This window comes from Crocodylus siamensis, chromosome 5 (genome assembly GCF_052110815.1).
Source record: "Crocodylus siamensis isolate JL-2025a chromosome 5, ASM5211081v1, whole genome shotgun sequence".
NCBI classification, from domain to species: domain Eukaryota; kingdom Metazoa; phylum Chordata; order Crocodylia; family Crocodylidae; genus Crocodylus; species Crocodylus siamensis.
The window spans coordinates 42,278,086-42,293,441 of NC_143399.1; the positions used below are offsets into that span (position 1 = coordinate 42,278,086).

Below are 15,356 nucleotides of genomic sequence, written 5' to 3' on the forward strand. Positions count from 1 at the left end.
TCAACAAAAGGACTAACTCAACACATCCCACTCTATGAAGACATGCATAATTGCTGAGACAATAACATTACAGAAAGCAGAGGGAAAAAATTCCAAAACTTTAACATGTGTAGGTAGCCATGGAGTTTCAGACACCATATACTGTAATTGCAAAAACACTGCAATAGCAACTCGTGGCTAGGGGGATGAAGTTCATCCTAACATGGTTATTTCCTGACAATTTAGCACTTTACATTTTTAGCAAGGTTCCATTTTGCTCTCAGAACTAATTAAATACAAAGTTACCTGCATTTTAACTGCAATGACCACAGGTATGAGCTCTTTATCCAATTCCTTTAAGACTACCAGTTTCTTTAAAGTCAAGCTGCACAACCTGCAAATGAAAACAGAAGAGAAGCAACTATGAGTTATGGCTCCAAAAAAGAATGGTTATAAAAGGCTTAACACCCTCCAGGTGCTTCAATAGTGGGGGAAGGAATCTCTTAATTTGCTTGTCTCTCTTAGTGTTCTCCCCTCTTTTTTTTTTCCTGCATGTGAACATGAGCCATGTTACACGGCAGGAATGAATGCAACAAATACTTTAGGCCAAACCACTAAAAGCCTCCAGCGTTGCACATGTTCTGACAGAATGTAATTCCAGTAGCAAGATGGGGAAGTTGAGGGTAGGGATGTTACCTTTAAGTGACCTGCCACTTTTTTCACATTCACCGGATTTCTTAAGTTTGAGACACTTGGCTCATAAAAGACCAACTTTTCTCCCCAATTTTAAACGCATCATGCAAGACCTTCCCTTCCTCCCCAGGGAAAATCCTGAGAGGGATTTAAGTTCTGCCCTCTGGCCCCTGCCAATTGCATGCAAGCATATGCAAGTACATCACACCCTTTTTAACTTAGGGGTGTACTTGGTAGCCCTGTTGGTCTGAGACAAGATGACATATGAAAAACTAGAACTCTTGGTTCAAAAATGATACTTTTTATTAGACCAACTGGGAAATGGCAAGAAAAAACTGTCCTTTTCTGCAAGCTTTCAGGATCCAAGTCCTTTCGTTAGGCCCTGGGAAAAGTATAGATGATACAAGATGGTAAAAAGTCCCCATAGGTAGGAAATAAACTTCATTTTTGCACAGAGGGAGCTGAAGATGGAAGGCTGTCTCTCTGGGTCCATGAGAGTGTCTTTGTGAGCTGTGCTGAGTATCTCTTTGATGTGTAGATCAGGTAGAATTCCTTCCCTGGAGGTGTCAGATGGCAGGCAGGGAGGTTAAAAAAAAAAAAAAATCTTTCTTGTTCTGCAATGAAGTTTAAAATTCAAAGACCACCTGGAAAATGGCAAGAAAAACTGTCCTTTTCTGCAAGCTTTCAGGAGAAAGTCCCTTCATCAGGCTCTGGGAAAAGTATAGATGGTACAAGATGGTAAAAAGTCCCCACAGGTAGGAAATAAACTTTATTTTTGCACAAACGGAGCTGAAGATGGAAGGCTGTCCCTCTGGGTCCATGAGACTGTCTTCATGAGCTGTCTTCTAAGAGATGCTCAACACAGCCCACAAAGACTCTCACAGACCCAGAGGGACAGCCTTCCATCTTCAGCTCCCCCTGTGCAAAAATTAAGTTTATTTATTTACTTTTTACCATCTTGTACCATCTACACTTTTCACAGAGCCTGATGAAGGGACTTTCTCCTGAAAGCTTGCAGAAAAGGACAATTTTTCTTGCCATTTTCCAGCTGGTTTAATAAGAGGTATCATTTTGGAAACAAGAGTTCTAGTTTTTCGTATGGACTCTAACTTCGGCATCTCCTACATTGTTTTCTTTAAAGCTGCCTTCCAGCACAGAGATCAAGGGAGAAGGGAGGGCTTGGGGGGAAGCTTCACAGAAGGTGCAGTTCAACATTGTGTGGGGGGGGGGGGGGACGCGGGGGGTGTCACTATTTCACAATGACACTCGGCTCACATGAGGTGTTGAGACCCAGAGTTTATACCTACAAGGCAAGTTTCAAGGAAAACTAAGACAGAATAAAAAGTTTTCATATTCAGGAAGAACTTAAACCATATTCTATATTCGTTGGAATTTCTTTTTTTAAGACTCCATAGCTTATCTTTAAAGTGAACCAGCTCTTTCCAAAACAACGGTTCTTCCAAAATACGGCACCATGGCAGATGGACCAGTCTCTAGGCCCCAGGCTGCACCCCTTAGCTTACCTCTCTGTATCTACTGGTTGTTCCACGCACCACAGCCAGCTCCAGCCACTTCAGACTGTCATTCAAGGTACCCCAGAAACATTAATGGTGCAGACTTAACTTTTTGCTGATCAGTACATAACTCAGCAGGATCTTGAATCTGACTGACACCTTTACTTGAGCCACAGATCCTGAGTGGTCATGGTAACCACAGCCACACAAACTGTTCAGGAAGGACCAAATCTCCCCGTTTCCAAAATTCACTAAGAAGAACAAACCTGGTTTTGCTCCACAGTGAAAGATTTGAACATGATTGACTCACACCAGCCAAGAATAGGATAAGCAGGGGGCAGACAGAAGAGGGGGTAGATGCCACTGCGTGCACCTGGGGGGAAGGCAGCAAGAGGCAGGGGTCAGCCCACTTGATTCCTGTTGCCTGCCCAACTACCACCTGCCCCCCTGTTGCAGTTGTGTGTGGATGTGAACAGATATTAAACACCCCTACCCCCCCCCCAAAATTGGATTCTACACATGGAAAATTATAACAGATTTCCTCTTATGTTCAGAGTCATCTTAGATTCAGGCAAACGTGACAAGTGCTCTCATGTAACAAGATGAAAATTGAAAAATAAACCCATCCCCGTCTCAGCCTGGGGAAGGAAGAGACACCTCCTTTTCCCCTCCATGTGGGCCAAAAGAAATGGGGAACATCAAGCACACACATTCTGCTACCCCACAGCACAACTCTGGAAGAAGGCAGTTGTGATACCATTTGTTTTCGTTGCAATGCTGTTGCTGGAGGACAATTGCATCTCAGCTTGCCAAAAATCTACAGAGCTTTAGCTGGTCAGGTGATAAGGACAGAGGTATAACACGACTGGCATTGTCTTTGCTGACAGACAAAAACAAAAGGCCTTTTCTGTCTGTCCCCCCAAAGCTCGAGAAGGGGAAAAGGTATGTAAAAGCAACGATTGTGCTTTTTCCACACAGAGAAGAATACAAGAAGGGGCATTCTGTTCTACACTGGACATTCCTTCAATTCATCATTTATAAGCTTTGATCAAACCCAGGCAGCACTGCTGCTTGAGAAAGCCTCTTTTACAGTGATCAGGGAAACAAAAGCAGTTAAAAAGACATAGGGTACATCAGCTTTCTTTATCCATCGTAGCTGGACAACTGGTACTAAAAGGCACTTCACACAAACAACAATGAAATGTTGATATCCTCTGCCCCAGAAGGACAGTTTACAAACCCAGTTAATCTTCTGCATAATCAACATTTTTACTGTTTCAGGTCTAACTTCATCTAGCTTTGTAGTCTGTTACCTTGCAAATTATAGCAAACCTCAGAACAAGAGAGAAAGAGACTACAGTTTACAGAAATACTCATTTACAGAATTTATTCTGGGCTTACATTGGTACACAATAGCTCAGAGTGGTGCAGCATGTTAACAGCAGATATTCACTGGTTAAAAAGGAAAAGGGACACTTGTTCAATGCATACACATTACAGCATGAACACGGCATTCACAAATGAAGCATTAATTTGCCCTAATCCCATGTGTTCCTGCCCAGGGCCTGAAGGGTCAAGGCCTATTAAGCATCTTTATTAAATGAAAGCGATGTGGAAGCAACGAGAATGTTAATATTTGGGAGTGGTATTGAAGAAAAGCCAGAACAGAAGGAAAGGGACCCTGAAAGAAAGATTCAAGAAGACAGAAACAGGATTCAGCTTGGAAATGTGTATTCAATAGACCTGGGGAGAATCACATAGCACAAAAAAATACCCAAAAGGAAAGCAGCAAATGACTCAATACTGAAGGAGCTGAGAAGTGATGGACATGAGCAGCATCCCAAAGCTGCATTTGAACAGCAGAATATTCTTACCATATTTGTTTTAGCATCCATCTGGATTTGTGTATGCAAATGTAGTTTATTCAGGGCACAGGTTGGTCAAAGCAACATATTTAACATGCACAGAAACCATGGCTCCAAACTTCATACAACAGAGGGTGAGCAACAGTGAACTACCGCAGCTGCTGAACCTTCACTTCTGTATTGATGTCTCAGCCACACACCCAGTGACACTTAGAGGCACGTGTCCAGGTTGTAGCCCTACTGGTCTAGAGGCAAAAGGAATCAGGAATCACTTAAAGGTGGACTTTTGATTACTCCCCATCCTAACTGTGGAGCTAAACTGGACGAGTCAGAGTAAACTTCTAGTAGCAGGAAACTTACCACATTTGCTTCTCTCAAGGTAACTGACACTAACAGACACTACACATAAGGAGCACAGACAGGTACCAAAGGACTGTCTTAATTTTAAGGCAGAAGCTAGGGCTTTCCTTACAATTGTGTACTAGATTTCTACAAATAGGAAGAATAGGAGGCTCCTTCCTGGATTCTGTACCAATTAAACTACTACAGAAAAACCCACGTCCACTGAAAATAAAGAGACAGATCATTTTACCGTAAAGATGCATCAAGAGTCTCACACTTCTTAACAGAAAACCTGGACTTTACCTATTCCCTTCAGTCCCTCCCAACATAGTGAAGAAGGCACCCTACACTAAAAGATCCTCACAATATATGGTTTGCTGTTAGGGCATCAGTCACCTGCTAGGAAGATTTCAGTGGCCAAGACCTAAATAAACCAACCATTAATGTCACTAAATAAGGCCACAAATTGTTTATTGCTATGATAATTTTTGCATTTGCTCATTAGGGTATAAAGAGCAGGTAAACAGAGCTCTCAAAAGAAGGAGACCGACTCATTGAATTAAGTGTCTGTTGCTCCATGGGAGACACAGTAATTGCACTGAGACACCACTCACACAGTAAAGAGCATCAAACTGACAGGAAGGAAAAAATTAAAAATTAAAGACCTGTGTTTTAATTAAACCCCATGAAAGTCAAGAGCATGGATGGAAGAACAAGCAGCTAGATCAGGTGAGCCAAGCTTGAGACTGGGACTGAATCAGACTCTTCCTGAGCAAGAGAAACAGGATCCCCTGTCCTGGCATCCAGATCTCAGATTTAGCGTGAGTCCTGAAAGCCTAGAAGTGTGCACTGGAAGCAATACATTGCAGCATAGGGAAGCGATCATGCTGAGACATTCTGCAGGCAAAGCAAGTGGTTAGTATTTTAAACAGTTCCACAGCTGCAGCCTTGCTTTTGCCACTCAGGCCTCAGACAGACAACATGTGATGCCTAAGTAGCCACCAAGAAACGATGTAAACCCTACATACTATGTCAACTTCACACAATCTAGTATAGAATTACCCCACAGAAAGAAATAGGGACAAAACTCCAATTTTAGTGTAAGTGGTAGTATTGGAGTGATGTTGTATTCATTACTGTCCAGGAATTACGTGAGGCAAGAATTCTTGGGTGATATTTAACTGGACTGACTGCACAGTTGGGATAAGGATGCAAGGCATTCTTCATCAGGGCTTCTAGATCTCACCCCCAAAAAAATCCTTGCCTCTTGCAGTGTGTCATCTGCCTATTACTCTGTGATAAGCTGCATGCAGTTTGCTCAAAGCAAGAAAGCTTATTACTTGCCTCCCTACCACCCCAAGTTAATGTGTTGTAATAGCCACCTACAGCATGCACCTATCTTGGCATAACTACACTCCCATCCACCCTGGATCCTCATGTACAAAACCAATATAAAGTGACACTGGTGTCTTCAATAGTCTCTGTCTGATAATTACATACTAGTAGCTTAGAAAAAACAAAAAAAGAAAAAATCCAGCCAGATACTCATTTTGATCATTAACTAGCTGCTGTATCCTATAAAATGAGGAGTTATGCATCTATTGTAAGGTAATTTACACTGACTTTTGCAAACGTTTTCCTTCCAGTCAACTTCCCCCCCACCCCTCAACACCTGCATTTCTCTCAGATAAGATTTTGTTTGAGCAAAATACTGAGCCATTAAATGACGAAAGAAAGTTCATTTTCTCCAATTACAAAACATTTTTCCAACTGGCCAAGAGTTTGGAGTAGTATTTGTACATGGGATGTGTCAGTGAAACAACGAACAGCATTCCACTACAGAACCTGACCAAGTTACCAAGGTCTGAAAACAGTCAAACTCTGTTCTCCTGTGTTTTTTAAACATGCATCCAAACTGACTAACACATGCATGTGCTCCATGCAGTATTTAACTCACTAATCTACTCTATGGATTTGCACTGAGCTGATACCCCACCATACTTTATTGAGAAAGGAAAGAAATGGAGGTGAATAATCAATCATACTGATCATATCAAAGTCTCATTCTGACGCAGGTAGTTCCAAGTGCTTCCTACCTTCTCCATTCACTGCTCATGTGAATTCTTTGCATTTCAAAACCTTTTGTGCTGGGATTGTCAGCTATCAGTGCCATTTTTAAATAGGCATATGGGGGTTATTACAGGTTAGGAAGACTTGATACAACAGATAGAAAACAACTGATTTTTCTCATGTGCTGGACCCATGATTTAGACAACTTACTGGATTTATAATCTGAGTACAGATATACAATGGGACTACTAAAATTTCCTTTGGAAAGTGCTCTGAGAATGGCAGACAAAAATAAATAAATATAAAAAAATGCAGCTTTGGTCATTCAAAGGCTCATAGTGCAGAGTAGGCAAAACAAGATCATACGTACTTCCTCAATGAGAACTTTATCCGTGACAAACTCCAAGTTTCAGTTCTCGACATACTGCAAGCCTATTCAAGCATAACTTGCCATCTTTTCAAGTAAGGTAGTATATTTCTCGTGGTTCTTGAATTCAAAAATAGACGGTGATAAAATTGTTTCTGATCTTGTAGCAGGGACTAGGATCCTGAGATTCTATGGTGGTTGAGTCCAAAGAAGATGTTTCAGCTAAGAGAACCTGCCACTACCTTTTTAAACCAGGTCATCTCAGCCTGGAGTATCCCTTGCCCATCTGGCTATCAAAAACTGCCTTTCTGAACATGTCAGCCTATAAAAAGTACTAACCTACCCTGCTACTACTTGGCTTTTTGAGTCTGTTGCAAAAGATTCCCTCTCTAAATTTCGGGCAGAGCAAAATAAGTGCAAGTGAGTCAAGATAAAGTACGTTTTTTAGTGGGAAGATCATCTGAAATTCAGGATAAGGTTAATTTGCCTCCATGTTGTTTGGTCTAAAATAGGACTGTATGTGCCTTTGGAGTCTGTAGTAGGTACATACGTATGAACTGAAGTATCACACTTGACAAGTGATTCGGTGTTAAAACACGTGAGCTGAGAGGATCAAATCTCACACCAGAGTGGAAAGATCCAGTTCAATATTCTAGCACGCTTGGAATTCTGCTACCACTGCCCAGCAGCTTTAAATCAAGTAAACTAATATTCAGAAGACCTCAAACCAAAGAGCTCCAAAACAGACAGAATTTACAGCTTACACATTCCACGGGCATGTCTCTAGTGTTCCACAAGGGAAGGCCACACACAGTAATAGCCTTATTAATACATTGGTATTTAGCCTAGAAGGGTCTGGAAACAGTCACCATTGAAAACGAAGCCTTAGTTCTGCCCACTTCTTTGCACTTGTTTTACACTACAATTATCTAAATCACCTGGAATTTCTCATACAAGTTTACAGGCCCCTTCAAAAGCTTTATAGATTGCATTGAGATTTTAAGTATGCCACAAGTTCCAGACAGGTGATTAGACCCATTTTACAGACAAACTGGGGTAAATACAAATTTAGAAGAACTTGCCTGACATGACACCAAATTTGCTGCATTTCAAGACAAACCCACAGAGTTCTGCGCAGCCTCTTCACTTTACCCACAACACCTCTCTTCTGAATCTCAAAACTAAAGCTCCTGTGCATATGGACACCAAAGCAAAGCCAAACCAAAAAAGGTCTCCAAGATCTGAGCTTTTAAAAAGCCCCCCACCAAAACTAGTTTAATAGCATCAAAGTCTACAAAACAACCCAAGCTCATCTGACTGCAGATTCCACTGAGGCTTAAGTTCTTTGGGCTGCATATTCCAAGTTACACAGAGGACTGTCTACATCCAGCGTCAGCAGTGGTGTGAAAAGTACCAGCAAAAAGATGCACAAGCTACTGGGTTCCAGAACCCAATGGGCAAAATGTTAATTCTATTAGAGAACAGGGGCAATGCCCTCTGGCCTCTAGATTTTAAAGTATTACCATTACCTCAGCTTTTATACAACACTTTTCAACTGCTGATTTTAAAGCATTCTGAGCGCGTGTGCACACACACACCAATTCTGTATAAGGGGAAACAAAGGCACAGAAGAGAAGAGTCCTGTCTAATGCCACTGAGGAAGAACCAGTGGCAGACCCCAAAATAGAAATAACCTGCATCTTGAGTCCTACTTAAGTTAACTAGGCAGTATTGCCTTCTCCATAACATTTAAAACCTTACAGCAAGGGAAACTTTAATTGGAGATCTTAACCATCACCAACATTATGCACTGGAGGGTGGGCTTAGGACTCTGGCTGCTGAAGGCAAGGTCGCACTCAGCTAGCAGAAAAAGGGAAGGAAGGCAGGGCCAAAATGGGACAATTCAATGGCAGGGCCAGGATGGGACCCATGGGAGCCAGCCAGCTGCTCACCACAACGTCTTCTAAAAAGAAACATTTTTTCCTGACAGCACCCCAACCACAAGCCACCTACGTGGGCCAGAAAACAGAAGGGGACAAGGACAGGGGCAAGTGAGTGATACAAAAGTGGGGCAAAAAGCTCTTAAATGGGATCTGTGGCTGGAGCAAGACTATCCCAACTCCCCTCACTTTCCTCAAGCCCCTCTTATTCCCCTGCCAGGCCTTCTTCATGCACCCTGCCTCCTCATCACCAGTCTTCCACCTCCTTCCACCCTGGACAGGGGCATTACCACAACAAAACAATGACAGGGATGTGTCGTTTCTAGCATTTCATAAAAAGATATTCCAAAAAGCCTCCTGCTGCTAGTGACTGACAATAAGCTGCCAAAAGCTGTTAGATTAGAGCACCTCTGGAAGTTAGCTGGTTAATGGAAGCAGCAGACAAAGCCTGCCTGGTCCACAGGGACCATTAGGCTCCAACAGCTGGCTGATCTGTCAACAGCAAGCTGCAAGTGATGCAATACTCGCACTTCTTTGGTTTAGCCTGAACCAAGATTTTCACTCAACAACAGCACAGATTGCCACAGAAAAAGAGAGTGGTCTGCTTCCCTCCCAGTTCCCTGTGGCATTTACTGCAGAGGTAGGTAGGTACTTTCTTTTATGGATACATGTACTTTGGGACTGGGTAAAAAAAGGGGGAGGGGAAGAAGTCACCTCTAAAAATAAACCACCTGGTTTAGACTTTTGCAGTAATCCCCCAGGGAATCTCTCTCCGGAGCACAACATCCCACCCCGTCCCCACCACACCCCTCCTCAAGCTCCTCAGCAGCCTATTCAATGCAGCCACAACAGCAGGTTTGTGACAGTCAAACATTCCCACAGCAACTAGAGACGTCAGAGCCTACGCACGTGATCCTGCTGCTCTGCAAATGAGACTGTGCGCTTGTCTGGGCTGTTCCTTCCCCCCAATCCCTCAGAAGAATGCCAAACAGCAAACCTTCCTTGACAGCTGTGTCAAGAATTTGGTTCTTAAAACAGCACTTGCTGCTCCCCTAGCGACTCCTCTGCCATCGCCTCTCGCATCCAAGTGCACACGAGGCCGCGAACCAGTGAGTTTGCTTGAACCCAGCCAAATTCAGCGTTGGTCAGGCTGTTTTGTCCTTTTTCCAGTGTTGCTTCACTGACAGCATCATACACGCATCACTCTGCCAAATCTGCTCAACTACAAGATGCAACTGAATCCCACTGCTGTGGCTCTGAAAAGCAGCTTAGCTTGTGTTACACGTTAATAAACAATACAGGATGTGAGACTGAAATCTGCCCCAGAGGATGGTCAGAGGCCATACAGGTTTCAGCCTGTTTTATACTGAGGGGGATGTGGAGCACCATCCATGAACAGCTGGTGTTGGGGGCTACAAAGCAATGTAAAGCCAGCTGGGACAAAAGCTGGTCACAGATTTTCCCTGGGGTATACAAATTGGACAACAGTGGCCTCCTGGAGTCAAAGCCATCTAACAAGTCCTTGGGTCGTAGAACCAGCCCAGAGAAACGTGTAAGCTTGAGGAAAAGTCTCACTCAGATTGCCATGGAAGGCTTCAAAAGCCAACCTGCCTGCAGCAAAACCAGCGCCTCTGCTGGGCAGCCAGCAGGACCTCTCCCCCCAAGCGTCAGTTTACTATTACAGGCAGCAGGCTCAAAATGCTGGATTCCTGTATGCTAATCTGTCAGAACCAGGATTACTCTAGCCTCTTAGTCAAGTCAGCATCTTTCTACCATACCCCATCTGTTGTTCAGGTGCAGCAAATAACCAGCTCCCAGGGTAGTTCACTGACTGTGTTCATGTAAGTGTGTGGGGAGTAAGAGGACTGTCATCGACTTGCTTAAATACTGTAGCCCCTTCTGCAGTCTGGCACTGCTGAAAGTGGCACAGACAACTCAGTAGATGGTTCTTCCAGGCATTACTAAACTCAGGAACCCAGCAGTATTTCAAGGCCCCTCTTAGGATCTTGGCGTTAAACATAACAATCACATATAATCCTCAGAATACATCTCTGTTCTGAAAAGAGTCAATAAAAAAAATATATATATACTCGTTCAACAGATGTTCTCTGCTTTGTTAAACCCCAGCAAGCCTCACACTGAGTGTAGTGAATGCTAGTCCGATTTTGCCATTAACTCAACTGCATGCCAAGTTCAAACCAGTTACCTCTGTGCAAGGCAACCCAGTCTTAGTGTGAAGACAGGGCGGCTCTTACAGGCTGCAAATCCTCCTCCTATGGGTGAAAATCCAGTTTGGCACCCAAAGTACAAATAAAATCTTACAAAGTAGGTTTGAAAACTGAGTCGATAAATAACAAGACTCATGCTGTAGGCCGACTACAGCAGCTATGTACAGATGCCACTGACTAAACCCCCATTGCCCTCAGCATATTCTAGCTTGGGTAATTACAACCCACCTCCTCTTTTTCCTCCTCCAGTACCACTTGACTACACTGCCCTGTACTGGAGACAGCAAAACAGTCATAACACTTACAGGTCCAATGTTTTCATCAGCACACTGAAAGTAATCACAGCTAAAGGGCTAATATACTCACTGATGAGCAAGCTTTGATCACTAATGATCATCAAATCCAATCTTCACAGCATCACATGAGAAACAAGGATTAAAAGAACCATCTTTTTTTGCAGCAATGCACCACTCAACACCCCCCTCCCCCATACATTGAGTTTATTATGCAAGTCTTCTCTGAAGAGGTGATCAGAATTCTGACAGCCAAATCTCCACCTGGCCATAGCTCAAGTGATGCTGCCAAGTCAAACATATTAAAATAATTATAACAGGAAGCCCTTTTTCTACCTCCCAACTCCCACACCAAAAGCATTTTATTTAGTGCCAATATTCACAAGATAACCAATAGTTAGCTGTCAAGGCAGGCTTCCTCAGTGTTGAAATACATTTCTGAATACAAACACCAACAGGGTTCCTGCTGCTAAGGTTACATTAAAGCCATTGGAAATCCCGAGTTAAGGAACACTGTAGCCATTAAATCTAAAAGGGAAAAAAAGAGCAGGCAATGCATTACATGAGGAAGATAAACCTTAAAGGCAGACTAGATACCGACTTTGCAGTGTTATAAAGGGAACAAAAAAAGCTTCAACACTGCAGATGCAGAGGCATTGTGCTCTGGTTCAGGGAAGGAAATAGTCCTTTGAACAGCTTTGGCTGGAGCTATAGCGTGTTCTTGATTCTTACGCCCTTACTTCAAGACAGTCCAGGGCTCGCAGAAAGATGCAGACAAGCTAGGAAAGAACTCAAAGTATAGGATCAAGGGGTCTGGCAAGTGTATGATAGTTGTTATGGAAACAGAGAGAAAATTCTCTACAATTATTTAAAAATTGAACTGGTGGTATTCCAGCTTTGGCAAAGAAATTAAATACGTAGGACAAACATGGCATGTCTCACATATGGTGTCTTGGGGTGGGGGGAATCACAGAGATGGCTTGGGTTAGAAGGAATTCACATAGTCAAGTCTTCTTCAACAGCTTTTTTTGTACATCATGTCCAAATGATCCTTAAAAACTGACAACGTTTAAGTGGTTCTGATCCCATCTCTAAATAGCCTATTTTCCTACCATACAAATGGTGATTAGCTGAGAGATGGCCAAATGCTTCCCAGTAACTTTTAAATGAAATGTTTTACTTTCTTTCCATCCAAATATTTCTATCTTGTACTACATTTTAAGCAGGCCATTCGGTCATAATAAAACAAGGTAAGAATTAAACTTCCAGATGTTATCACGCCAGAGAAACTATTGTTATATGTGGCAGGAATTTGGTTTTAGGTTTATTTTCATTTTTCATTAGAAGGGAAAATCTGGAAGGTCTGGCCACTCAACTTTTGCTTGGCATTCTTCACTAAATTGTCCTGTAGCTTTGTACAACCTCCAAGGAGAGATCAGAGATTTCACCAAGGATACCCAAGAGTAATGCAAGTACAAATATTAAAATGGGCAAAGAGCATGACTACTATTAGCGCTGTGGAAACATTTGCATTTGTTTAATAAAAAAAATCCTCTTCAGCAGCTGTGAAATTGTGTGCTGGCAAACAGGTCTTCATTTAAGTTTCACACTCCCTGAGTAATATTACTGGCAATATTTCCAAAACCGACAATAAACTGCAAGACAACATGAAGGTCTGGGCTTGTTTTTCTAGACAGATTGGATTATTTCAATAAAATATTTGAGTGGCTTATTTAATAGGAGAAAAACAGCCAGCCTGTGCTTCAGTATTGTGCTCCACTTCTTAGACTTTATTGGCTTTTTACATTCCATTCTCTAGTAGCTTCAGTACTGAAGATCCAGGTTAGTTAAAGTGATCCATCAACAGGGTCTTTTTGATGGCCTTTTAGCCAATCAATTGCAACTAGAACGGCAGCATTACCAAAGAGACAAGAACAGATATTACTGTCAGTCCAATACTTAATGTCATTCCTGCTCAAGAACGATGCAGGTCACATCCTGAAATGGGTGTGTATACTAATGCTACCGAACAAAAAGGCAAGGGAATGGATAAGGAATAACCAGAACAACTGGCAACAATACAATGGGTTAGAACATCTGGTAGTAATGCAAATTTCAGTGGACACATGCCAGAATGGAAGGCACATTGTTAGTTTTATACTTCAAACACCATGATGAGACAGCCTGTCCTGTGATCTTACCACATTTCCAGGAGCAAGAGCATAATAGCTACTCCCATGTATGTCAAACTGCACCCGAATGTAGCGATACTAACACACACACATGCTTTAGTCCTTTTTTCTTCTTTCCTTTTTAAAGAAACACACATGCACACACAATGTTTTGCACTCATGTTGGCAAATACGCAATGATGCATTTAATCAGCAAGTGAGAAACAAAAACAGCAAAAAACCCAGCCACCACACCCCTATGCTGAGATGATTACAGTTTAAATGCACTGCTGTCTTTCCGGCAGTCTGTCCATATTTTCCATAATACCCGGGCCGGGATTTATACCTAAGCCCCCTTTCTCCTACCCTCCTTCTATGCTTATAGTTTGAAGCATACAGGAGATCTCTACCTAAGAACACAAGAACTGCCATTTACAGGGTTGAACCATAGGTCCATCTTGTCCAGTGTCTTGTGTCGCCTAGCGCCAGAGAGCAGATGCTGAAAGGGAAAGTGGACTTGGTACGACCAGGATTTTCACCCTGTTCCTTCCCACCTGCACTAAAAACCTATATTCATGCTTGACCCACATTTTTAAAAGACAGCATCAAGACAGCACATCCAACTCTGAGGGTATGTGCAAATGAATTGTGTTACACTAGTTTCTGTGCAGGTTAAAACGCAGATTAAGGATGCTGACACAAGACAAGAAGCAGGAAACCATTAAAGGGCAATATAACCATTTTATTTGTATGGGTCCTCTCCAGCTAGTCCTCACAAATACCACCTGCATGACTCCTAAGACCCCATTCTGCTAGATGTGCAACACCTGGGCGCTGACTAAATTGTCAAAATACTAGCCACTGAGAGAGAGTGAGCAAGACCTGAAGACTACAAAAAAATACTCAAGAGATGCTGTGTGTGTAATTTCAATAGTGGCAGTGCCCAGGAACCCCAATCATGGACTGAGAGTCCACTTCACTAGCTACCACCTGACATAGAACAGGGACAGCTACTGCCCCAAAGAGCTTACAATCTTTTCAGTCATCAGACAAACCATATCCCTCCTATCCAAGAGGCTGTGAGTGTTTTCAGTCCAGTCACATTCTGTGAGCCAAGAGTTGAAGAGTTCTCTGACCAGATTCACGGTGCAACATTAAAGCTGCATTTAAAAGCTGGGTATTTACAAGGATGCAGCATGGTCTAACAACTACAACACTGGGTCAGAAAATCAGGAGATCCCAGTTTAAATTTCTGCCATTAAGTGAATCGTTAGCCTTTGTGCAGCAGTTTTCCTCATCTGGAAAATGGGGACAAGATGGCAACCTTCTTTATAAAGTACTGAGATCTGATGAAAAGCCCTAGAAGATGGGTGTTTATGAAGAGTACTAGCCAACTGCCCACCAAGAATGGGGGGGGGAGCAGGTGGGGACAGAACCCCATGCCCCACCCCCAACCCTTCCCTCCTGTTGCTTGGGGTCCAGGTATGTTCCCCCATCCCCACCACAGCAGCAGGGGGAGGGGAAGAGTGGGTGGGGGCCCGACACAGGGAAGGACTGGGCTGGAGGGTGAGCAGAAGCTGGGCCATCGCAGTGGGGCTGAGGGGAAGCAGCGGGCCTGGCCCAACCCGGCAACAGCAGGGGGAAGGAAGGAGTGGGCTCGGGGTCCAAGCAGGGGAGAGGAGGTATGGGCCCGGGCCCAAGTGGGGGAGGAGGCCTGCTCCTCCTCTCCCCCCACACTGCTGCGGTGGGCCAGGCCAGGCCTGCTGCCACTGGGTCAGGGCTGTGCTTGGGGTGAGCAGTGACAGCACTGGGAGGAATGGCTATGGGATGAGCTATAGCCACACCAAAATTTGCTGGAGCCACCCCTCCTGCCCACCCTGAATGCAGCCCCTGC

At 43.4% G+C, this 15,356-nt stretch overlaps 1 protein-coding gene across 3 annotated transcripts in view; it reads right to left on the minus strand.

The window, feature by feature from the left end:
• Positions 1 to 15,356, minus strand: part of PACS2 (phosphofurin acidic cluster sorting protein 2) — a 136,411-nt gene that overhangs the window by 92,030 nt on the left and 29,025 nt on the right. For all 3 annotated transcript variants that reach the window (XM_090046821.1, XM_090046818.1, XM_090046819.1), the window contains exon 2: positions 286 to 373. In XM_090046821.1, the coding sequence (XP_089902947.1) occupies positions 286 to 373 (88 nt within the window). The remainder of the gene's footprint in view (positions 1 to 285; positions 374 to 15,356) is intronic.